The sequence below is a fragment of the Lacerta agilis genome, chromosome 4, assembly GCF_009819535.1.
Source record: "Lacerta agilis isolate rLacAgi1 chromosome 4, rLacAgi1.pri, whole genome shotgun sequence".
NCBI lineage: Eukaryota > Metazoa > Chordata > Lepidosauria > Squamata > Lacertidae > Lacerta > Lacerta agilis.
Window position 1 is genome coordinate 91,151,644 of NC_046315.1, and position 24,187 is coordinate 91,175,830.

Here is a 24,187-nt window from a genome sequence, read left to right on the forward strand (position 1 = left end):
ATTCACTTTCATTCCAACCACATTTTAACTTCTATGTGATTCTCCTTAACACCCATTTTTGCAATGCCAAACCCAACCACATGCAACAGATGGGTCAAGTTGTGCTTTTTGCTTTGTCTGATAGATTTTTTAAAAAATTTACTAGATATATTAATCACTCAGCATAAGGCTCTTAGGGCAGCGTATATAAAAATAATAAAAATACGCACAACAGAGGTCAAATACAAAATCAGTAGGATTGGTTAAGTGCTCCTGCACTGGAACGGTATGCTGAGAAACTGCAAAACTTCCAGAGAATTGCAACACTAGCAGTAATATATATACATATTACTTTAATACTTTATATATACACAAAATAAAGTATTGGGATTGTGGTGGCAGACTGCAAATAATTGCGCAGAGGTTGTTATCTCTTCTGGTCTATTGTATAGGAAAAGTTTAACAATCATTTCCCATCTGCAACACATGGGCACTCTCAGCAGTATTTACAAATACTTATTTTTCCTTATTAGTGACAACAAAGTCTCTTTGCAACAGCTCCACCTTGACAGAAGATGAGCGGACTCTCACATCAGATGACAAACATGCAATAAAAAGATAAAGTGGAAAATTCTATGGAAACTAGTGAAGACAATCAGACCATGTTCCATACCTGTCCAGCAGTCTTTATTGTGAAGTGCAATCCATGTTTGAAAAAGCCCTGTCTGCACAGCCAGAGAAGCTGAGGGATTGAAATTTACAAGCAGGCCAAAGCCTCCCATTCTCACCTCCATTGGCTTTGAAAAGGACTTATAGAGGAATATGCCATCACAATAAAGGATGTTTGACAGCTATGCTGAGACATTGCAGACACCTGTGCTAACCCCATAGGCATAGGAGGTACTGTAATTCACTCAGCAGTATATCACTAGGATAAACCATCCAAACAGAGTCAAAGAGAAGCATTTTAATATTTTGTACTCATCGAAGGGACGTATATATTCAAGGGAAAACAGACCTTTGGTGATGCTTAATGTTATAATAAATGTGAAGTGCCTTAATCACTTCAACACATTCCATGTGCACAAAAATACCGAAACAGGTAGAAGCAAATTACTGAAGTGAAAATGAAGGAGGTGAGATGCAACATGCAAAGCACACTAGGAGCAGCCTTAGAGAATTGTGACAAACCATTCACAGCCGAGACACTGCCGTTTTGATTCTTTTAAAACCTTTTTCAAAGTATTTTGGAACCGTAAGATTTGCTCATGGTTATGGAACAGGCATTTTGTAATTAGCTGCTGCATACTGATCTGCCAATTTTTTAATAAATCTAAATCATATTATGAATACATTTAAATTTGACTGCATTTCTCAGGTTGGGAATTTATTTGTAGCATGTCTGCTGCTTTGCTCAGCGTAACGGCATTTTGTAGGAAAGCTGCAAATCCGAACAAAGGTTTCTGTACTTCACACTGCTCCCCAGTGGGAACAGCGTTTGAACAAATATCAGAAGTGTAAAAGGTTTGAGATACAGAGGAACACACAAAGCCCATTACCACAAAGGTAGACCCATGAATTGTAAGAAAAACCTGATGACCCTAAGGAAAGAATGGAAACAGATTAAGCTAGTTTGGCACGACGGCAACAATCAATGCTGGAGAAACTTAGAACCCAACACCAGAGACTTGTTAAGAAGAATGTACATTGGGGAACAATTTCATGAAAGTACATGAAATGTTAGCTTTTGGGGTTGTTGTTTTTTTACCTTGTTCAAAAAACTGTGATCGCCTTTTTAAGTTTTTCAAAGAAATGGGTTCTGTGTCTATTTGAAAAAAATATGAAGATACAAAGCAAGTCAGTGTGGTGTGGTTTGGCTTTATTTATTATCTGTCCAATGGATAAACACTTTTCAGAGCTATCCAACTTAAGCTGCATCGAAACAAACCTCTTGCCAGCATAGTAGCCTATGTCACAGGAATGTGTTTACCAAAGTACAGTGCTCCTACTCTATACATCATCTTTCAGTGTTCAAAATTTCAGCAGAGGCAGAGCTAGGGTAGTAAATGAGATTGCTGGGAAACTATCAACCAGAAAACCTGGACACTGATCTCTGCTTGTTTCATTGGGTGGCCTGGGATAAGCCATTATCTCTTGGCCTGAACAACCTTAACAGGGTTGCTGTAATATACTTCCACATCAGTGCCCTGAACTCCTTGGATGAACGGTGAGATAAAACGTAGTAATATCATTAAATGTTGTCCCGTAGGGACTGGATGGGCTTCTTGCTCAGACAAACATTTCTTTCAATAATTTAGTTATTTATCATTTTGTACATGCCACTTCTATTCTGCTTGCCTTTTTAGAAAGCTCACATCAGCCTAAATATAACTATCAAACAAAACAAATCTTAAATAAGTGCACTGAGCTCATGACAAGTATCAGGTGTCCTTAGATCAGCAAATGTGGTGTCTTCTTGCCAGTGGAGGGTTCACTTCAATTTCTATGTGCTGCAGGCCAGAATTATAAAAATTCTTAATCTAACTGCATGAATATAGGCCAGACTTGAGAAACTATGGCTCCCAGATATTGCTGGACCACAACTCCCATCATCCTTAGCTACCAGGACCAATGAGGATGATGGGATTTGTAGTCCAAGAATATCAGGGGATCCAAGTTTGAGAAAAGCTGGCATAGGCACACAAAGCTGTTGCCATCAACATACCACTGAAATAAATGGAAACTGCAAGGGAAACTAAGCTCTTGGGCTGAAATGCATTCTAGTTTTATATTACAGGATAGGTTTTCTCTTCCTTTGCCTTCCTCAAAAGTCTAAACTTTCAAAAAACATACACTAACTCCAAGTCTTACTGGGCACACATAAATTTGCACCGTACAATTTTCTATACATTGAATAGACCTTACTTTTTTTCTTTCAAAAAGCATTTTATAGAGTATCTCCCTCCAAGCACATATGCACACACACATGCCGAAGCTTGGATTGACATGACAGTGAAAGGCAGGTAATCCCATGAACTTCCTAAGACTTCAATGCCAGTACTGTTTTGAGTTAAAATTATTTCTGCCTTCTCCCCTCTCTTCTTTCATTCTTACTACACACATGGATATTGCCAGTCATGCAGAAACAAAGGAACTAGCCGCCATCTTGTTAGCTGTTCTTAATATATGCACAACGCTTCCGGAAGAAAATCCAATTTGTCTTCTGCATGCAATTATATTTATGAGCCACCTAAGAAAATTGGAAGTTCTTATATTTCAAGTGTACACAACTCCCAAATACACCATATCCACTAGGTATATATTTTCCCCTTCAATCCCAACCATTGCCTACAGCTAGCAACTGGAAAGCCCTGATGGTTTTACCTTTTTTCTCATTGGAATTTGCATCTCCTTGCATTCCATTGACCTTTGTTTCTGAATCCTGAAACCAGAAAAATTAACATAATATAATAATAATAATAATATTTATTATTTGTACCCCGCCCATCTGGCTGGATTTCCCCAGCCACTCTGAAATAATTCCATGACTCTTAACTTCATCCCCCGCCCCTGCAAAAAAAACCTTAGAACTACAACTGCTTTTGACACTTCTGGTAAGCCATACAAACTGTAAAACTAAAACAGACATTTTTGATCCTACCCCTAAAGAACTTTAAAGGTAAAGGTAAAAGACCGTTAGGTCCAGTCATGGACGACTCTGGGGTTGCGGCGCTCATCTTGAGTTACTGGCCGAGGGAGCCGGCGTACAGCTTCCAGGTCATGTGGCCAGCATGACTAAGCCACTTCTAGCGAACCAGAGCAGCGCACGGAAATGCCGTTTACCTTCCCGCTAGAGCGGTACCTATTTATCTACTTGCACTTTGATGTGCTTTCGAACTGCTAGGTGGGCAGGAGCTGGGACTGAGCAACGGGAGCTCACCCCGTTGCGGGGATTCGAACCGCCGACCTTCTGATCGGCAAACCCTAGGCTCTGTGGTTTAGACCACAGCGCCACCTGCGTCCCCCAAATAACTTGACTTTTATGCATATTTAATAAATGATATAGAGCAGGCTTCCTCAACCTCGACCCTCCAGGTGTTTTTGGCCTACAACTCCCATGATCCCTAGCTAGCAGGACCAGTGGTCAGGGATACTGGGAATTGTAGTCTCAAAACATCTGGAGAGCCGAGGTTGAGGAAGCCTGATGTAGAGTGAACATGTTCTCCTGAATTTCAGTGGAAAGATGTAGGGGGGAATAGCAAGGAGAGGTCTAGCATAGTATTTTCTATACTGGTCTGATGCTCTGTATGAAACCCCATTGCACATGATGGTACTATCACACAGTCATTCCTCTAATAATCTATTACTGGATTTAAAATCTAAAAGATCTAGCAATCAGTTCATGTGGCATTATGGGCTTCTGATGCTTAGAAAATCAAGAGAAGGGATTTTGTGGAACTTGTTCCTCCATCAAATCCAAACTCTTCTCTTCTCCCATCTTCAAGAAGGAAAGGGTTATGCAAATGTTTCTCAGACTAAGTTAAGTTTTCTGATTTAATACTGAACATGCAAGATGGTAACTGGCACGCTCATTGATTTGCTTTGTTGCAAGTAACTGGCTAGTAATTTGCTTTGCTGTTGCACTGGGAGCAGCTGAATGATCCAATGAATGAATGGACAACCAGGAAATAAGAAAACGAAATTTGTGGTTCAACTCTGAATTGGTTTTGGTTGCTGGCCTACATCACTACCTAGCTAGCAATAGGACCTGGACTTCTGGTCAAAAGGCCAAGACAACATTTCTTCATTAACCAAACCCTGGAGAGGCTTAACTTTCATTAAGTGAGTACTTTCTAGGCACAGGTTAATGTGGCTGAGAGAAGAAATGCAGAACCTCTTCCCACTTACATCATTTTGAAAATTGTTGTGCAAGTCTTTTGGGGCCGATGTGCTTTGATTTTTGGCTGAAGTGCTGTCCACAGATGTCGCATCGATCCATTTGTTCTCAGGTGTACCTATAATGTTGGTAGCCATACTGGTGAGATTGAGGATTTTGTGCCTTGCATATGGCAGGGAAGGCTGGTCTTTGCCCCAGTCTGATTGGCATGTGGAGATCAAAAAATTGAAAAGTAGACAGGGAAGTTGTCAAAGCATAAAGAAAAGGACTTAATGAAAATACATCAAAACCAAAACACACACAAAAAAAGATTGGAGGACAGATGAAGTAGAAAGTGAATTGGAATTTGTATGTGTGAAAATTGGTTAGGGCTTTTTATGAACAGACCGCCTTCCCCAAAAAAGCAAGCATTAGTCAAAGGCAAGCACAATGAACAATAGCAAGTTTACTAACTTTTATTCTTCAAATACAGGTATACGCTACAGTGCTAGAATATCTGGACAGAGAAAGGACCTAATTGCAAGGATTTGGTGTGGGGAGTAGATCACATGGGTGCTCTTCCAGGAAACTGAACTACAGAACTAATAATAAAAGTGCTGGATTCTTTCTGCATCTCTCTGACAAGGTCAGGAAAGCCAGTATTTCTGAAGGCTGGGGGAACAAGAAACCTACGTGAATATATATTTCTCCTTGAAAATAATTATCTCCCGTTTAAGAAATGTAGACTTGCTAATGCAGATTTACACAGCTTTGACACATGCAAAACAACAACAACAACCCAAAATCAACAGCAGCAGGAACTGTATTTACAATAAGCAGGTGCTGCCAGGAAAAAGCGTGTTGTTGCAGAAGGCTGCAGAAATAAAGGACTCATCCATCCCAACAAGTTCGCAGGCAAAGAACAGACACCTTTCAGGTCACGCAGAAGTCACCCCAAGTAAAAGCTCACCCTTCTTGCCGTATCGCCTGACATCCATGACAAGGTTTCCAGTTTCTAGTGAGCTGCCGATGGCTGCTTCCCACTGACTCTGGTCCATACCTGAAACCTTTGTGCCATTGAGAGTAAGGATTTCATCCTCAACAGTCAACTGGCAAAAGTCTGCTGGGCTACCTGGTGGTGATGGAAAGATGAGAGCTAACTTGTAATGTCAGAAACATGTGGCAGCTAAATAAAAAAAGCACTCACTTTAATTTTTAATGTTAGTTTTAAGACCTATTTTTTGTATGTTTTATCTTTGTGAGAGCTGCTGCGAGTGCCTTGGAAAGACAATGGGGGGATTTTTAAAGAAGCCACTGAATAACTATCAGGACTTGCCATTCATATTTAACATACAAAAAGTATTTTCTAGTGCCTAAGAACTGCTTCTATGCAAATAATTGTTGGAGTGCACCTTTGGGGGGTGAAGTCAAACCATTGGAGAGTTAACAGCGCCTGCTGTGGCTGCAGATACTGGTATGGAAGAGACATGTTTTGCTGCAGCTGGGGCAGATGAAGGCACCTAGATGTGCTGCTACAGGTGCACCATGGCGTTAAAAGTGTGGACACAATCATCATCATCATCATCATCATCATCATGACTCAGCATTATACAACATTTTAATTGACATGACTAGAACAGTTTGGTATTTTTATAGGTATAAAGGTTTGTTGTGAATACAAAGCCAATCATCTAAGGTGGTGTGGCAGTTCCTTGGTTTTGCAAATTGTGAACAAGGATCTCTTCCTCTCCTACATAAAAAAAACATGCTAAAAAGGCAAAAGCAACAAATGATCCTACATAATTCTAATATGCCACCCTACCAGACCTGCCAAAGAATCACTGCTGTTTTGCAACTTGTTATCTATGTCGCCGCTGCGAACATTTTTAAAACACACTCATATTTCCTCTGTTTACATTGGTTTTCAACCATGTTGCTAAGCACAGCAGAGAAGTGTGAACACTTCAGAGCACTTTCCCACCCGAGATCAGGAGCACTTGCCAATGTCAGTTCAAAGTTATGAAATTAGATTTTTTTAAAAAACAGGCACCCTCAAAGGCACACTCCTCCACTGTCTCCCAAGACAGACGGATGCCAACCATGGTGAAATTTTAATAACCTTTTCTATCACCAACCCCACACCTGCTTCCCATCTCTCCCCCCCCCCAAGGAGCTGACATGTGAGGTTACTCAGCTTTATTCTAACTCAGGCATGTCAAACTTTCAAGAGACATGAGATCTACTCCCACTATGAAAAAAACTGGCAGTGACCTACCAAAATTGTTGAGCTTTTTTGGGAAGTCAGAGTTGTTGAGCTTTCTTTAGGTGGTGGGAGGGTCCCGAGATCTACCACGGTCTACCTTTTGGACATCCCTGTTCTAACTCATCTACAACATTGACAGTGAACTTGCCAGACCAACTTTACCAGAATGGAGACCTGAATCCAGGGTTCTCCTGCCCAAGTTAGTGTCACGATGGCGCTAATGCACATTTCAGTGTATAAGACCCAAGGCTAGGCAGCCCATAGCTCAATGTACAAACATGGTTTCAATGCAGAAGGTCCCAGGTACAACACCCAGCATCTTCAATTAATAAGGTCTCAGACAACAGTTCTGCGAAAGACTTCTCTGGTCAGTGCTATCCAGCAGAGCTATTCCATGTTGTGAAGGTCCTTTTACATCATGGCAAGCAGACGTTACATGAGGTCATGGAACCCTGTTACGACCTATTTGCAAAGCATTTTGCAGATAAAATTACTTAGATCAGCTCCGACTTGAACTCCGCAGGTGTCTGGAGGAATTTTGGATTTTGTTCTGTTTAATTGGATACCTTTCAGCTGATTGGCTGTGAGGAGGTAGGCAAAATCTCTGGGGGGAAATGGATTCAATGGCCCATTATCTTGATTATTGCTTATCCTGTCTGATAAATCAGCTTCTGTTGAGCCAAGAACACTATAGAATGCCTCCCTTTGGCCATAAAGAGGCAGTGATATGACTTCTGTTTAACAAACTATCTTTGGACCACCTTGAAGCTGAGTAACTATAGTTCATTGTCTAATATGGTTACTTCAAGGCTGGGCTACTGCAATGCACACTAAGTGGGGCTTCCCTTGCGCTTGATACAGAAGCTGCAGTTAGCATAGAATGCTGCAACGCAATTGCTGACAGAAGTGAGACCTTGTCAGCATATAACACCTGAGCTCAGAGATCTGCGCAGGTTGTCAAATGGTTACCCCTGGTCAACGTGAAAACTCTTCCCCATGGCCTGTGCCATCTAGGGTTCTGTAAGGGTCTATCTTTTTCTCCATGCTTCTTAATATATGCAAGAAGCTGCTGAGAGAGGTCATTAGCTTCTGGGCTGTATTCAAGGCGCTGGCCATTAAGGGTTTCATAGGTTGAGATATTTCCTGATGTGGCTTCTACTCCAATGAATGACTTGCCAAGTGAGGTTCAGGAGGCCTGTTGCTATACTGCTTTTCAAGAGGCTGGCGAAGAATTGTGTTTTTAAAAAGGTTTTCGATTCTGATAGCAAAATTTTGATAGGTTTTTGATAGCAGAATCTGTATGGCCATTGGCCATGTATGATCTAGCTGAGATTCCTACATTGCAGGGGGTTGGGCTAAATGAACCTCGGGGTCCCTTCCAACTCTACAATTCTTTGATTCTATGATTAACGGTGCAATTTGGCTGGCTCTGTTTGTTACTGGAATTAGTTAAACAGGGTGGATGCAGTTAATTCATTAATCTGAATGTAAATTGTGGTGCTTTGGCAATTCTGTCTGTTTTTATTGCTGTTAGTGCCACTTGGTTTTCTTGGAGAAGCAGTAGGGACTGGACTTTTAAAAGATAAATAATAAAAATTATTCTGCTTTAGGCCTGGGAGAGCAGCTATCAATATGTGCACACAGCAGTGGGCAAATGAACCAATAGTCTGACTTGGAGGGTGACAAGAGGGTGACAGCTGCATGCGTTAAGACTGTTGCCTGAATCTGTAACTTCATGGCCTCTACTTATACCGAAAGCACCACAATCAACTTTGCCTGTGCTAAGTTTCACGGATTCAGGAGCTGTCTCAGACTTGTTGTAGGTCAGACTCTGGGCTTCTTTAATTATTAAAATCTTAATCTCACTGCTTCGTAAATTACAGAAAAACCTTTACTGCTCATTCTGCTATGGCATACTTCATTGTTGAAGAGCTCTAATGAATTCCTTTTGGGAGGCCAGAAAAACAAACTACAGTTTCCATTAGGGAAATAATCATTTTTTGTTGTTTTAAGAGTAGTGGGGGGAAACAAAGTTTTGTAAATTAATGACGCTTTACAACAAAGTAAAAACAATACTGCCGAAAAAGTGATATAATTTCTTCACAAAAATGTCATGCAAGTCAAAGAGCTGATATAAGAGACATCATTTATTTCCTCTGAAGTGTTCGGTGTTACTTGAATATGACACGGTGATAATTTTTTAATTCTAGCTCAGCTAAAGCTTGGCTATTTTCTTTTATTACGGTTAATGATCATCATGATTTTTTACTTATATGTTTATGATGTCATACATTGTTTTGTTTTTGTCACAAAAGGAAATAATTTTTTTTAAAAAACATTATTTTATTGAAAGACAACTAAGAATTTATTGACAGTATTGTCAATAAGTTTAACTACATAAAAGACAAATCTTACCTTCTTCCTTGCATGCAAATTATTTTAAAAAGTGCAACGCATCTATATGAGAAAATTAATGCAGTGCAATATAGACCTTCTAAACACTTTTGGGGGGAAAACATTTTTTTCCTGGCTGCTACTGGAGATCTACAGTTGACAGTATAATCAATCACACATGCAAATAAGCAGAACACAAATTAATCTTAGAGCATTCTCTCTCTACCATTCTCAGGTTTTTCTTTGTCCAGCAGCCTTGCCACCCGAACTTGCAACCTGAATTCTTCAGATCAATTTAGATCAATTGCTTGCCTTCCAATTAACTTTCTCAAGGCAAGCACATTAAGAGTTTTACATGGGAATTGTTACCTTCTTCTATTGACTTCACAAAGACTCCAGAAGGATCCTGGTGCACTGCAAACCCAAAACTCCGGCTGCTACCCGGTCTCTGGTTTATACTGATTCTCATATCACTGTACTGGTCCTGAAAAAAATAAATAAATAGAACATGATACTGCAGTATCTGGTGTCACAGGCTCCTACGTGGAGGAAAGTCTATCCATTAAATAGGTGAGGCAGCTTATAATGTGCGCTCTGGGCTTTTAAATTATCGATCAAGCAGACAGAAGTGTTCTCTGCACTGAAAAAAGCTAGCTAGTGCTTTACTTTGGCAACTAATTTTAAATGTTGCATTCCTATAAATACTTGGGCCTTGCTGATAAGACCTGTTAAGCGGTGCTTCAGCGGACAGAAAGTTAACCCTTTGATACACATACCAGTGATGACAGGCAGTTCAATTGCTCAAAAAACCTACATTTTTACTTCTGCCTCTTGCATTCAGCAAATGAAGACTAACTCGAGATTAAAAAAACGCTCCAGGCGCATTTGGTGGTGAGAGTCTCCCATTCATATGTCTCAATAATCCATGTGTTGACAAAAGCTCCTTTGGTAGCTATGGAATATGTTTTGTATTTGAAGATAAGCTGCATTTTCATGATACAAAAACCAATACACATACGCCACAACCAACCAACCAACCTACCTACCTCACCAAGTCAGACAGGTATTAACATGATCTAGAGGCCTACAATTTGAACAGAAGAAGAGCTTGCCAGAAGCCCTATCTAGTCCAGTATCTTCTTCTTACAGTGACGAAACTGATGCACCCATAAGCAGAACCTGAGTGCCATAGCACCCTCGCCACCTGGGGTTCATCCTAGCAACTGGTACTCAGAGGCATATATATGGCCTCCAGCAGTGGAGGTAGAACATAGTCACAGTAGATAGTAGCCACTGGCAGTCTTATTCTCTTTTGGGAACATGTGTGGTTCAATACACCCCAACTATTACACAAATATCAAAACATTAGCACACCTCTCCCCCAAAGACTGGAGGGTTCAAAGCTGAAAGCATTGTCAAGGAAGAAATTGGTTAAAAATGTCTGGGTAAATCCGAAAGTATGGCAGCCCATATCAGAAGTGTTGATTTGGGGGTGGGGGAGGAATCCCCCCCCATAAAAAGCTCAACAACTTTGTCCAAAACAAACAAACAAACAAAACAGCTTTGTCCAAAAAAAAACAACAACTCTTTTTTTTTTTTATAAGAATTTATTGGCATTTTTCTATAACAAACATATACCCACACCCACACCTACAATAAACAAATGCAAAACAAATAAAACAAATACAAACAATGTCAAGCTTTCTTATTGCATCTTTCTAGAAAAAAAAAAAAAATTTCTACTTCCATATCTTGACTTTTGACTTCCCCTGCCTTTTCACCTTCGAGTTTGTATCCTTAATCTATTTTATAACCATTTCTCCTACAAAAAAAAAAACATTAACTACAATTGTATAATTACATTCAATTATATCTTCAACAATTGCTAAAAATGCATCATCATAATAATACCTCACCATTTAATCTTCTAAATCCATAAACTTAATCCACTTAAATTCACTTTGCTTATACTCCACCTCATAAATCTTCTCAAATCATTCACATCTAATCTATCTCTTCTATCCTTAAGGTTGCTGCTAGTAACATAAAAACTTGAAATATCTCCTTTCATGTTCAAATAAGAAATATAACAAAAAGTTGTTGACAGTATTCACCCTCCGATTTCAATTTACCATATCAGGCTGCTTAAAGTTTTACTTAATGCTTCACCCCACACCCCCTCTGTCCATTATTCTTCTCCTAATGGCATCAGCACTGAACTTCCATAACTCTTCCCTCTCCAAGCGTCCACAGATCCAGGCACAGTCCAAACCTCTCCTTGCCGCGAGTTCAGAGGTGTCCATCTCATCATCTCTCAGCTTCTTCGGTTCTTTGTAACATTCCTTTTCTTCTTGTAAGTACCTTAATTCTCTGTCCCTGGCCCCCGAGCTCACACCTCGGGGACTGGATATATGAAATCTTAACGTCGCCTTGGGGCTGCCACCCCCAAAAAGCGAATTTCTTCTCCGAAGTAGCTCATTCATTTCACTCCATCTTTGCATCCATCCTCTCAGCTCTTTGGCAAGGCTTTCTTCCAAAGTATCAAAAGTTTTGTAAGCCTCCTCTGTGGGCAATTGGTTCCATTTCAGACCCCCACACAAGACTTTGACTTTTCTATAAAGCAGTTCCACCTTCAAGGCAGTGAGTCTCTGTTCGTCCGTTAATCCAGAGTTCAGTGCCAGTTCAAGGACGAAACCCAGCATACTGGCAGAGGAGGAGGAAACGGGTGTCATATTTCTACTCCCCTCTTTGTTCATCGCCATTTTCCTGAACTGGAGCGCAAATACCGCAACTTTAAAAGGAGATATTTTCCTCTAGTTAACTTCCCAAAAGAAAAGTTTACCAGTCTCCTGTGTCAATTTTAAATACATTGTAACCAGTTCTGTAGCAGCAATCAGTCAAATTGGTTAGATTCTTGAGCTCGAAGGGAGGGAGGGCAGGCTGCCATTCTCCTTCCCCCTGGATCGTTCCAAAAGCACGATTTCTGATCAAATTCTTTACTCACGACCACCGGGTTCTTTTAGCTCCATTCTTCACAGGTAGAACTTGGACGCTCACCGCGGGCTCTGTCGCCGCATTTGCATCCCGGTTGGGGCATGTCCCCGAAGCCCGGCTCCGTTTGCCCTTCACCCCCACTCCCCCTTTACAGGGGGGGCAAGGGAAGGGTTCAGAGCCTCCACGGGCGCAGCCGGGGAGCCCAGGGTGCGGGACGCTCTTCCCGCACCCCAACCGGAGCCGCGCGCTGCGGTAGCGCGGCTCCTAACCCCCGGGATGGACAAGGCGCTTCGGACCCGAAGCAGCCTTCGACCACCCGACGATGGCGTCGCCGCCGGAAGAACAACAACTCAACCCTATGGCAACCCTAGATTAACTCACTCACTAACCATACAGCAGGTGGAAGGCGTTCTGGTGCATTTTGAAGAAGAAGAAGAAGAAGAAGAAGAAGAAGAAGAAGAAGAAGAAGAAGAAGAAGAAGAAGAAGAGTTTGGATTGGATATCCCGCTTTATCACTACTCAAAGGAGTCTCAAAGCGGCTAACATTCTCCTTTCCCTTCCTCCCCACAACAAACACTCTGTGAGGAGAGTGGGGCTGAGAGACTTCAGAGAAGTGTGACTAGCCCAAGGTCACCCAGCAGCTGCATGTAGAGGAGCAGAGGCGCAAACCCAGTTCACCAGATTACGAGTCTACCACTCTTAACCACTACCCCACACTGGCTCTCATTTCTTAGAGGCAAATCTCCTGATTAGTGTGAATATAAAAGTTTTTTGTGGGTGAGAGGGTGGATTCATAGCTCAGAGGAAGGGTGCTTAATGCTTTTCATGCCTTCCAGTCATCACTCTAGCACAGGGCAAGCCATACATGCAGCAGAACACCGGGTCTGTGAGTTTTACTTCTGCACACGTGAATCAAGCTTGGATTGAAGGAGAGGGAACCAGCTGGGGGTATCCAACTTCATTAACCAACCATTTTTATACAGAGGCGATCAGATCTGTGGTGTGTACAAGGGAGTGCTGTGCTCACAGGATCTCCGGATCCAACTCCTGGAAGCTGGTACACACACAGTCCAAGGCACACTGATCATGATTCTTATGCTCTGAGGTCTGATACTAGGCTAGAACAAGACTGCTTTCTTACTAAGGTTCCCTGAACATTGCTGTGGGCAGGGAAGGTAAAAAAAGCAAAAGGGAAGCCATGAATACATATAACACTACAAACAGCCCTAGTGATGTTAAATTCTCAAGAATAATATTTTGGAGAATACTCTCAAGAATATTCTCGATTAATGAGAATACTAGAGAATTTTCATTCAATCACTGTTCATTACTTACACTGGCAATATCACAGCTTGACTTATTATTTACTAGATTTTTTTAAAATGTGGGTTGTAAAACTGGTTCTTACATTAGAATTTACAGTTTGTGGAGAATATTCTCACCTCACTTTACTATACACCCCTAATGAAAATGAACAAAATCAAAACTTGAAGAAGATAAAACTAAACCTAATACAAATCAATAATCACGGGCCATCACATGCCTGAGAGAAGAGAAAACTTAATTATGTTGGCAGCTGGGGTGTTTACTTACATTGTGGATGGGGAATCTCAGACCCAAAGATCCTGTAAGGACCGTGTGGTGGTTGTTCGCAAGTAACGAGGCAAAAGTCCCGCCTGTCTTTATTGTGCATACTATGTACAGCGCAGAGCTACAATTTCATGTCTGTATCAGTCTCTCACAGAATCTGGGAGTGGCCCCTTCTGGTTGCGACCCCAACATTAAGAATTTTGGCACCCCCAGTCTCTGCCTCCCCCCTTGTGTTTCACCCCTCTGTGCGGTTTGGGCGGCGGAAATGGCGTGGCTCCCTCCTCGCCCATCGGGCGAGGGGAGTGCAGGGTCTCTACATTATCCCCAGAGCCCCTACGCACATGGCCCCTGGTCTCCTGCCCTTCCCCACTGGAGACGTCGCTGTTGCCTCCGCTGGAGGAGGTGCTGCTAGTCAGGTGGGGCCGGGGCTCCCTGTAGCCTCCCGAAAGCCCTTCCACCACCTTGTGCTGAACCGGGGACAGTTCCCTGACGGATCCAAAATGGATTTCCATGCCTCCCTTTGTGGCCAGGCCAGGCTGCTCGCCAGCCCTGCTGCATGTGGTGTATGTACAAACCTGAGACTTTTCTGTGGCTGCAACGTACCCTTACTGTACGAAATGGAAGAGCAACACCTGCTGCTTTTGCCTCTGGCTGGCTACATATCCACTACAGGCATGTGGCCTCCAGAAGGCTGCCCATGAGGGAATGTGGCCCTTGGGCTGCAAAAGGTAACCCACCCACTTATTTACATGGATTCCTCTCCTGGCCTATCCTAAAGGTGGCATTAAAGCACAAAGGCAAACATATTCACAGCCAACAGAGAGCAAGTCTGAATGGAAAAAGCTTTAAGGCAGGGATGGGGAGCCTTCAGCCCTCCAGATGTTGTTGAACTACCACTCCCATCATTCCCAGCTAGCGTGGCCGATGGTCAGGGATGGTGGGAGTCCAGCAACACCTGGAGGGTTCCCACCTCTGCCTTAAGGGGAAAGGGTGTTGGTGTTACAGTTTGGGAGAAGATAAATATAATCAAGTGGAAACATTCAAGATAAGATTAAACCCTTGCCATAAAGTGTAGTCTGGTTTCTAAATCTCTCTGAACGCATTTAAATGCACGCTCCCCCAATCAATGTGTGCTATCTTTGTCCAAGCAGCAGAAACAATTCTAGTCTTGGGGTATTATTTAGTGCATTGAATTGCACCCAGGCTCACATTTCTGCTTCCCAGAGGCTCAAGCACAAAAGAATTTTTGCCTTTCATTCAAACCGTACCTGCATTTCAGCAGCTAAATAGGCAATCAACAATCTCCTTGCAACTTTCAGAATAAGATGACTGGGAATAAAGGTTTGTTGGGAACAAAAGGAGAGGGCTGTTGCCTTCCCAGAGGCATCTAGCTGGTCACTGTGGGGAACAGGATGCTGGCTCAGAGAGGTATTTTGTCTGACCCAATGAGGCTGTACTAAATATGTGGGGTAAAGGGAAAGGGGAAATGCACAGAGGCTAGGCTTCCCCATCATTCATTCATTCATTCATTTGTTTATTACAGTTATAAACCAGCTCAAAAGGCACATAAAGGACAGCTTAGCTTCCCAATCTTTGAGGTAACATCCACACCAAACATTTAGGCTTCCTGCAAAGAATCCTGAGGCCTGGAGTTTACCCATCCCAGAGCTGCAATTCCCAGCACTCTTAATCAACTACAGTTCCCATGATTCTTTAAATGCATAGTGTGGATGTGATCTGAATCACCAGGATATGCACCACTCAAGACACTACTCCTGCATTTATTGTACTAGTTGGGATACATATTTCAGATGCTTAGAATTGCAAAATGAATTACATTGTTTCGGAAACCTATTATTTGGCTTCCCAAATGACAATCAACTGTAAGGGGGGGAAAATGTTAGAAAGGGGTTGCATTAAGATTTGTTTTAAGATACGCGTTGAAATGAAAACACTTTTTTAAAAAGCCACACCTAGGGATTAAACAACTGTCTGGGAAAGTTGCTTCATGGTTCACATCCCAGGGTCTAATTAACATTTCCTTGCTCTAAGATAAATAATACTTATAAGGAAAGTAAGGAATGCTACTCACTAAGTGGATAGTCATTAAGTGTTGCAAGATACAAGGGTACCCAAGTTCTGGCTGCTGACACTAATTTTACATTTCTAAGTGAGGAATGATGGGGACACAACAGCTTTTTAAAAGCTCTAGTTTCTGAAGCTGGAATTAAATCACTTTCGTAACTTGCGAAACTGCAAACCCATAGCAGTGGGGCAAATTCATGCTCAGAATAATTATACATCCAAGTGATGTTTGTGCCATAGCATTTGCCATTGATGAAGAGACATTCTGGTGTTCCCAGGACATTACTGGAATTTCAAAGGCGGAACTGACATTTGGGGAGAATTTCTGAAAGGTGGCGCTCTCTCGTGGAGCTTAGGCAAGTCAATTGAAAAATCACGGGGTTTGGGGGCGTTCTTGTACAAGAAGCTCAACAACTTTCAGGTTTATCTACAAAAAAATTCAGGGTGTCCTGGTTTTTACTTTTTGAAATATGGTAACCCTACAGCTGTTCAGTTTTCTTTTACCAATTTGAACAGATAGGAAGACACCATCAAACAGCACACAAGCTCAGACATCTTCTCCCATGCACATGTGCTTATTTAGTCAGTGGATTAAGATGTCAGCATTTGCAGAAACAGTTTGAAAAGAGAATGGTGGAAGGAGATTCGCTTCAAAGTTTAGCTAAAGAGTTCATGAGCTGGGAGTAGCAAGAAAAAGATAAGAGAAAAATAAAAAAAGGAAGATGAACAATACTTAGCAAGTTTATAAACAAACGTTCAAAGCTGATCTCTTCTTAAGACACCTGTCCTTCCAGGATGGAAATGTACTATATTATTAAACTGACTGCAGGGGGAAAGTCAGATAATCCGCAACACCTGGTTAAAGTGTTGCAAATAATTGTGAATGCAGAACTAGCAGAACAAGCCACCCAACAATTGCATGTTTATATTACATACTAGAAAATAATTTCAGGCCCACATCCGTCAGGACATCAATTAGATCCGCAATGTGTCTTGGGAAGATGAATGAACCTACTGTTTCCTTCAGTAATTCAGGCTTCAACCCAAACATTGTTTATCTATTATTTGCCCTAAGAATTTCATTGTGCTGCCTTGCTAATGCCACCTCAATCTTTTTGTGCAGGTTCAGTTGAAACACTTGCAGCTTGCCTTTCCTGCCTTGTATCTTGCAGGCGACTTACGAAAACAGTAGAAACACCACTAAAAAGCACAACCAAACCAGCTACAAATTTAACACAAAGATCAAAGATTAAACACCAACAGATGACTTCCTTAATTTTGAAAATATGGACCATTATCTTTAATTTACTGCCATGCTACTTCTAGAAATTATTTCCGCACCTGCAAAAATCAAAAATCCTCATGGAAGCTATTGACATAGCCCTCCTCCCCCAAGCCACTACTCAAACTTTTCTGGAAGGGATTTACTAGCAGGTAAATTTACTAGCATGCATTGTGTATGTGTTGAATCTAAATAACTCTACTCATCAGGCTAAATCTCTCTTGAACTGCCCTAGCCAATTCTGCTTCCTTATTTTCCATTCTACATCTGAAAGAACTTCCTCCTATCCTAGTCTCACCTGCCAAATGTAAAATTACTGTTCACCTTGGACAGAGACCACGCATATCCTCCTGTGCCCACTGCTCCTAGCACACCAACAACATCCAACAAAGCATTACAATGTGTAAATGCTAACACTCACTTGTGCTCTTGAAACCTCAGTCTCTGGGTGGCTTGTTTGTTCTGCTGCTGAAGATCCAGCTGCAACTGAGTCATGGGCAGTATGATGCTCTGATTTAGGGCCCAAGTGATTAACATCTGCACCTTCGCTCGCAATGCTAGCATTCTCTGTAGGCGATTGTCTTGTCCAAGTCTTGTCCTCAGCACTTCTTAGGTCACTTATAGATTGGCTTTGTCCAGCTTCTGGCTTAGAAAGTGAATTGCTGGTGAATGCATACTGAGTTCTCTTGGACACATCTACTTCTCCATTATATTTTGGGGTGTCATCCATCTAGGAAAGGAGGTAGCAGTTGGTGGTTTTGTTTTTGTTTTTTAAAAAAAGATTATTTACAATTGGTTTCAACATGTCACCCTAAATGTTTGCCTTCTTCCTCGTGTTCTCTCAGGCCCTCTGCCCGCTACTGATCGGCATCATCACTATTAGAGTAGATTTCAAAAAGTAAAAATTATATAGCTTTGGTCAGAGTAAAATATTCAAGGAATAAACTGCCTGCGCTGCAATATATGAAGGTAATTATGCAATATATGAAGGTAAACCCTTTAAAATCTTGAATTGGGGTAGCCTGATGCAACGGAGACACAGATCCACTGAAAAGAAGCAGCACAAAATTCATTTATTGCTGTGTTCTCCTTCAGCAGCAACTTCATTGCTATGTCTGTTGCAAGTCTCTATGAGGTGAAACAATTTAATATCATTTTCCCCAAAATATTAGTTTATACAGAAACATCTGTCTATATGTTTTAGGCACTAGACCAAGTAAACTACTCATTGTTATTGCAACACAATTTAAGCATTTCTACATGGCGGGGGGAAGTGAAAGCTCCTTTGAGTTTATTCAGAAGAGTTACCCACAGAGACATTAGGAAGATGATTTTTATTTTTTTTTACCGTAAATGACCTAGGAAGTGATGAGATTCCTCTCGAATGGACACCAAAGGGCCTAGGTGTAACCACAGACGTTAGTCTGGCAGTATCAGTTTTCTGGTAACTTCTTGGGAGAGAAGCTGAAACCCGAGCTGACCCAATTGGTGCATTTACTGAATGATATGTTGACAAAGGGGGCTGGTGTTTTTCTTCTGCCATACTCTTAGGTGGAGCCCGAGAGTCGGTTCTTGCACAGCTCTCCATTCCTTTATTGCTCTCTTGACTGTTTTCTTCGCTCTTCAAGGAGCGGGCAGCATCGTTTTCAACAAGGTGCTCTTTTGAAGGCCTTGAAGGAATTTGCTCTCCACTAAACACATCGTCGTTTGACAAATACATTCGCCTGTTTTCCGCTCGATGCTCAGCGCTGCTATAGAGCCCTTGATCTCTGCCCTCCCTAAGGGGGGGAAAAGTGCATTATGACATCAGTGACATAAAGAACAGGTGGGATTTCAGTCATCATTTCGCTATTAGGTGTACTCTGAAGTGAAGACAGAACAGTAGAAAGGTTTGTGGCTATTATACAAGCTTAATCCATGCACTCCTAAACAGAGATCACAATTCTGTCTCTCTCTCTTTTTACATAAATATAGTACTATGTATATTTTCAGAATGTTAGGTGTTTCCACAAATAACCTTCTCTTTGGTACGTTTAAGAAGACATTTCTTATGGCTGGGTGTCCAATGTACAGTGCAATCCTATAATACTATCTGAGAAGGTTAAGTCCCATTGAGTTCACTGAGACTTATTCTCAGGATTATTCTGTGATCATGTACTGTAGCTCGTATGTTTTATTGTGGTTCAATGTAGGCTTTTCAAATAAATGGTTTTATTTTTAAAAAAAACTAGAGATATTTCAATATGGGCATCTCTCAGTTGCCATTTTATTTGTTATGTCTTAATAAAGGCTTTCATTTGCTTCTGATTCCACTGGGAACATGCTGCATTCACTCCACAGTTGAGTTGGGACAAAGACATGCAAAAGCCTTTGTCGTATTGTACCAAGAATAGCTCAGATAGACAAATATCAGGTTTTTTAATAATCTAGAAAGACCTCACCCTATCAGCTAGAAGCACAACCACAAATACTCATATCGCAGGCATACTTAAGTTAGAAGCAAGTCACAATGCAATCAATGGGTCACACTTCACACAAATAGTTTTAGGATCAAGGTGCAAACTCTATAAATCATTTTAGTTTGAAAAGGCAACAGGATTGAAAAGGAATCCATAAATTTAAAATTAAATTAGAGCTTAATTAACTCATTAAAAAAATTCTACTAACATACAGTGAAAATCATTTTATTAGCAGAAAACATCTTAATCACCTCTTAAGTACTGAAGAAATCAGTAACCATGGAGGAAAAGCTGAAGACTGAAATAAAGTAGTCACACTTGAGTGCTGAAAAGGTGTGTGGCTCCATCCTAATAACCCTTTCTACAAAGGAAGTCATTTAAACTCTGTGCAACCTACTTCTAAATAAACAGACGGAGCTATTCGAAATGCTAAATATTGTTTGCCAACGTTACCTGTCCCTCTGCATTTCTCTCAGAGATTTGCCACGTCTTTCGGAACTCTCAGAAGTTCTCCGCTCAATTTCTTCTCTCTCCTCCTTTTTCTTTTGCAAATCAGAAGTGTGGCTCTTGCGACGGCTTTTCCATTTTGCCAAATCCTGAGTACAAATCAGGCAAATGAACACTGCATTCGCTACAGACCTTGGTAAGAGCTACTACTGTGAATGCTCACGGATCTCATTACCTATCCAAGAGTGCTCATTCTGACTGGATGTTCAGGCGCTCTAATTTCACTCTACATGTCTAGTGTTCCCGCATTCTCAAGTGTCTTCCTGCAAAATTGTCTCTAAAAGAGCTGGGCAGTGGCTATCTTCTGTTCAGCTGAAGACGATAGTAGTCTCAGGTTTAAAAGCATAAAGACTTTGCAAAGGAAAAGGAAGCACACTGTCTCAAAAGTAAATTTGTCAGTGTAAATATTTGCTCTTCCCTTTCACAACAACGGTCAATAGAGGTTTAATTTTAAAGATACTTTTGTTCAAACAAAACAGGAACACAAGTGTGTGTTTTATATTTAGCTTGTCAGAACAGTTTAGGATAGTATTTTTTAATTGTTTCCTGTTGGATACAGTATAGAAATACAGGCTCTTTAATTATGTGAATGACAGTTAGCTGGAAAAATGGTCCATCCCAAAATGTACCTTGGGTACCTCCATGAGGCATTCCGATTTAACAGGCTCTTGGCTGCTCTTTAAAACCGTCTAGGCCATGAATTGAATTCCCCTGCTTTTGTCCCACGGACAACAGTGCCATCCCTACAGCCGGTTTTTGCCATTTGCAACCCTTTGTCTTGTAGTGCAAGACAAGAGAGCTGCAAGAGAAAATATAATTCCTCTCCCTTTTCCCCAAGGAGTGGAATACAGATTCTTGTCCTGTGCTATCTTGAAGTGGCCACGAACTATACATTCCTCATGACTTAAAACTGAATAACTGTTCATAATCATGACCAGTGGTGGACCTTAATGTCTTAAATTTCAGCAGCGTCCTTTTCCCAAGCCAAATTCGGTGCCCCCTGCCTCTTACCTTCCATTCTACATCATAGTTGTGGTGCCCCCAAGGCTCTGTGCCCATAAATCAAATCTGGATCTTTGGAATTGCCACACCCCTCCCAAATTAAAGGCAAGTGGGTAGATTTGAAGGAAGAATAAATGGGAGTGGAGTGTTTACCTCTTCCTGTGCCACTCATTCCTTTTTTATTATTTTAGGCCTGAATTAAACTATCTGCAAAGTAACTGTGCATTTTACCTTAAAGTAGGGAGCACTGAATTCTAATTGGTACCATCCACTTTTTGCTTCCCTTTGATTGTTGCAGGATCTTCATGCAACATTTATAGGTTAGGGGGTTTCTAGGTTATAGATTTATAGGTTAAGGTTAGAGAGTATCAAAGCTAATTTCCTTGGAGGAGATAGCTTGACTCATGTGTGTTTAAGATAAATCCGGGTGTGTATTTAAGATGTGTAATAAATACTCCCTGTTAATCTTTTAATTAGCATGTGTGAGGGCCCATCTAAATCAAACCCTGTGTGCTGGACCATGTGCCAGACACCCTTAATCCTGTGATGTCAACCTGGGTTCAAAGGTACTGGAGACAGCCTAATTTCATTTGAGGTGAGAGCCTGGGGGGGGTGTCAAAGGATTGAAGAATACAGGTGAGTAGGGCCTATTTGTGCATTACAAAAGAGCAAGTCTTGGGTTACCAAGGCTAAAACAGGTGGGATGTGACCATTTTCAGGGAAAGGTAAGCAGCAGAGCAGGGACACTGCTGCTTTTGGAAGAAGCTGGCGTTGCTTGGACTGTGATGCTCAGAACCCCCTCCACAGCAGGTACACATTGTGTATATGTGCAATTAAACCATCTATCATAAAGACACTGCAGTCTCCACTGTGCCTCTTTTTCCAAAAGGAAACACAGTGAAAGCTCCTGCAGCCCCTGGAATCTCGCACTGCTTGTGGAGATCGGGGTGCTGTGTGACAAATACTTACATCTTGCCATTGTTCATCTTGTTGTTGTAGCTGAGACCTTATTCTCTGAAGCTCCTCGTAACGCAACTGACGGATCGTTTGGAGCTCATCTGCACTGACATCATTCAAGGATTTGCTCCTAGGAGTCAACACATCATTATGTTTAAAGTTTCAAATTGCCTTAATTTGGAGTAACAATTCCTTTGGAGAGGGAGCTAAACAATCCATTCAATAAACCAAACTGCACTAAAAACAGCAAGTGACTACTTGAAATTATACATTTACTGTATATTGTTGGTGATCAGATGTTCATATTTAATGACTATCTAAGAGAGGATTTTTTTCACTTGACAGGAATATGCCACAGTACACTGTGATATTGATATACTTTAGAACTAGTATTGTTTTTTATGTGATGTCAGTTTAGTGGCAAATCATTTCCTGCTGTCATCACAAACAATGTCTTCCTCTTTAACTGCTTACAGAGGGCTAGACCATAAAGCCCAGTATCAGCTGATGAAGCTAGAAGTTAAATATTATGGTTGTACTCTGAACACACACTGGGGAGCAAGTCCCATTAAATCAAGTGGGGTTTACTACTCTGTAAACATACTTAGGATCACACTGTATGAAATAATAGAAACATTGACTGCACCCCAGTTATTCAATGAAGTTTAAAAAGGCTTAAAAATCTAATGTATTTGCACTTTTAAATGTTTACAATGTTTGTTACAAGTCAATGGTTTTTATAGGGGGGGGGGGGGAGAAATTACTCAAGTCAAAAGTTTCCCCAGGAAGTCAAACAACTTTGCAACTATTAACTTGGTTAAAGCAACAGAAGACCTAATTATATTACATGTAACCTCCGTTAAGAAATGGAAATTCAATCTAAGTCTTTAGTACTCTTTCATACCCTTGCTGATTTTGGCAGCATATAACCACTTATTGTGGAGTTATCTGAATACTTACTACAAATCTAGTCCATTTCCAAAGGTCATTGCCAAAAAGCCACGAGACATTAGACAAGATTGAAATAAAGTCACAAAATGCTCATGCACATTGTATTCTACAATGCAGCATTCAGCTCCCAAACAAAGGCAACCTACATGCATATAATCTGATAGCATTATCTAAAGTAAACGCCAGAGCTTTCCTTTAAGCAGCATTTCAGCAGCAATCATGCTCAGTATTTTTCATTATTTTAGTGTCGTTAGGGTATCTGCTCATATAAGTGTTTGCAAATATTTGTTTCATCCTGCTTTTCCAACAAAAATACTGGTTGCAAAAGCTGTCTGTCGCAACTACAATCCCATACAAACAGTAAGAATATACTTCAAAATACTTCTGTGCAAAGCGTATTTTTCTTTGGGACTGGGTTTGGGGACAATGGAAGGTGTCTCCTCCTCCTCCTCCTCCTCCTCCTCTCTCTCTCTCTCTCTCTCTCTCTCATAGCTTGCTTTATGTTGTGGATTGTCTGATAAATAATAGCTAGAAAGGAATGTTTGTTACTCACTGCGAATATTCTTTCCTGTTGGGGTGAATGAGGCATCCAAAATGCTGAGTTACAGCCACCAATTTCCCAGGAAAGCAGAGAAAACCTTGTCTAGTTCTGTCCCACGGCAAAGCTTGAGACAGAAATACTGTAGTATATACAGTTCCCCAAACAGTAAGAAACACACTACTTGTGTCAAGGCAGGAGAAAAATGGTGGATTCACTTTTTAAATATTTGGTCTTTCTCTCATAAGAAACTATGCTAACTTGATACTCAGGCAGGTCAGGTTGTAAAAAAAGGACTAGTGGAAAAGAA

General features: G+C 41.1%; 1 protein-coding gene across 12 annotated transcripts in view; it reads right to left on the reverse strand.

Moving 5' to 3' along the window:
- LMO7 (LIM domain 7) overlaps positions 1-24,187 on the reverse strand; it is a 55,477-nt gene that overhangs the window by 19,536 nt on the left and 11,754 nt on the right. For 5 of the 12 annotated variants that reach the window (XM_033147953.1, XM_033147952.1, XM_033147950.1 and 2 more), the window contains 10 exons: positions 22,401-22,518; positions 20,376-20,518; positions 18,812-19,241; positions 17,885-18,193; positions 9,882-9,996; positions 5,826-5,987; positions 4,888-5,075; positions 3,364-3,421; positions 1,748-1,804; positions 1,539-1,580 (listed from right to left, as the gene is read on the reverse strand). In XM_033147953.1, coding sequence (XP_033003844.1) covers positions 1,539-1,580; positions 1,748-1,804; positions 3,364-3,421; positions 4,888-5,075; positions 5,826-5,987; positions 9,882-9,996; positions 17,885-18,193; positions 18,812-19,241; positions 20,376-20,518; positions 22,401-22,518 — 1,622 coding nt within the window. The remainder of the gene's footprint in view (positions 1-1,538; positions 1,581-1,747; positions 1,805-3,363; positions 3,422-4,887; positions 5,076-5,825; positions 5,988-9,881; positions 9,997-17,884; positions 18,194-18,811; positions 19,242-20,375; positions 20,519-22,400; positions 22,519-24,187) is intronic. The other 7 variants (XM_033147955.1, XM_033147945.1, XM_033147954.1 and 4 more) reach the window with 6 other exon arrangements.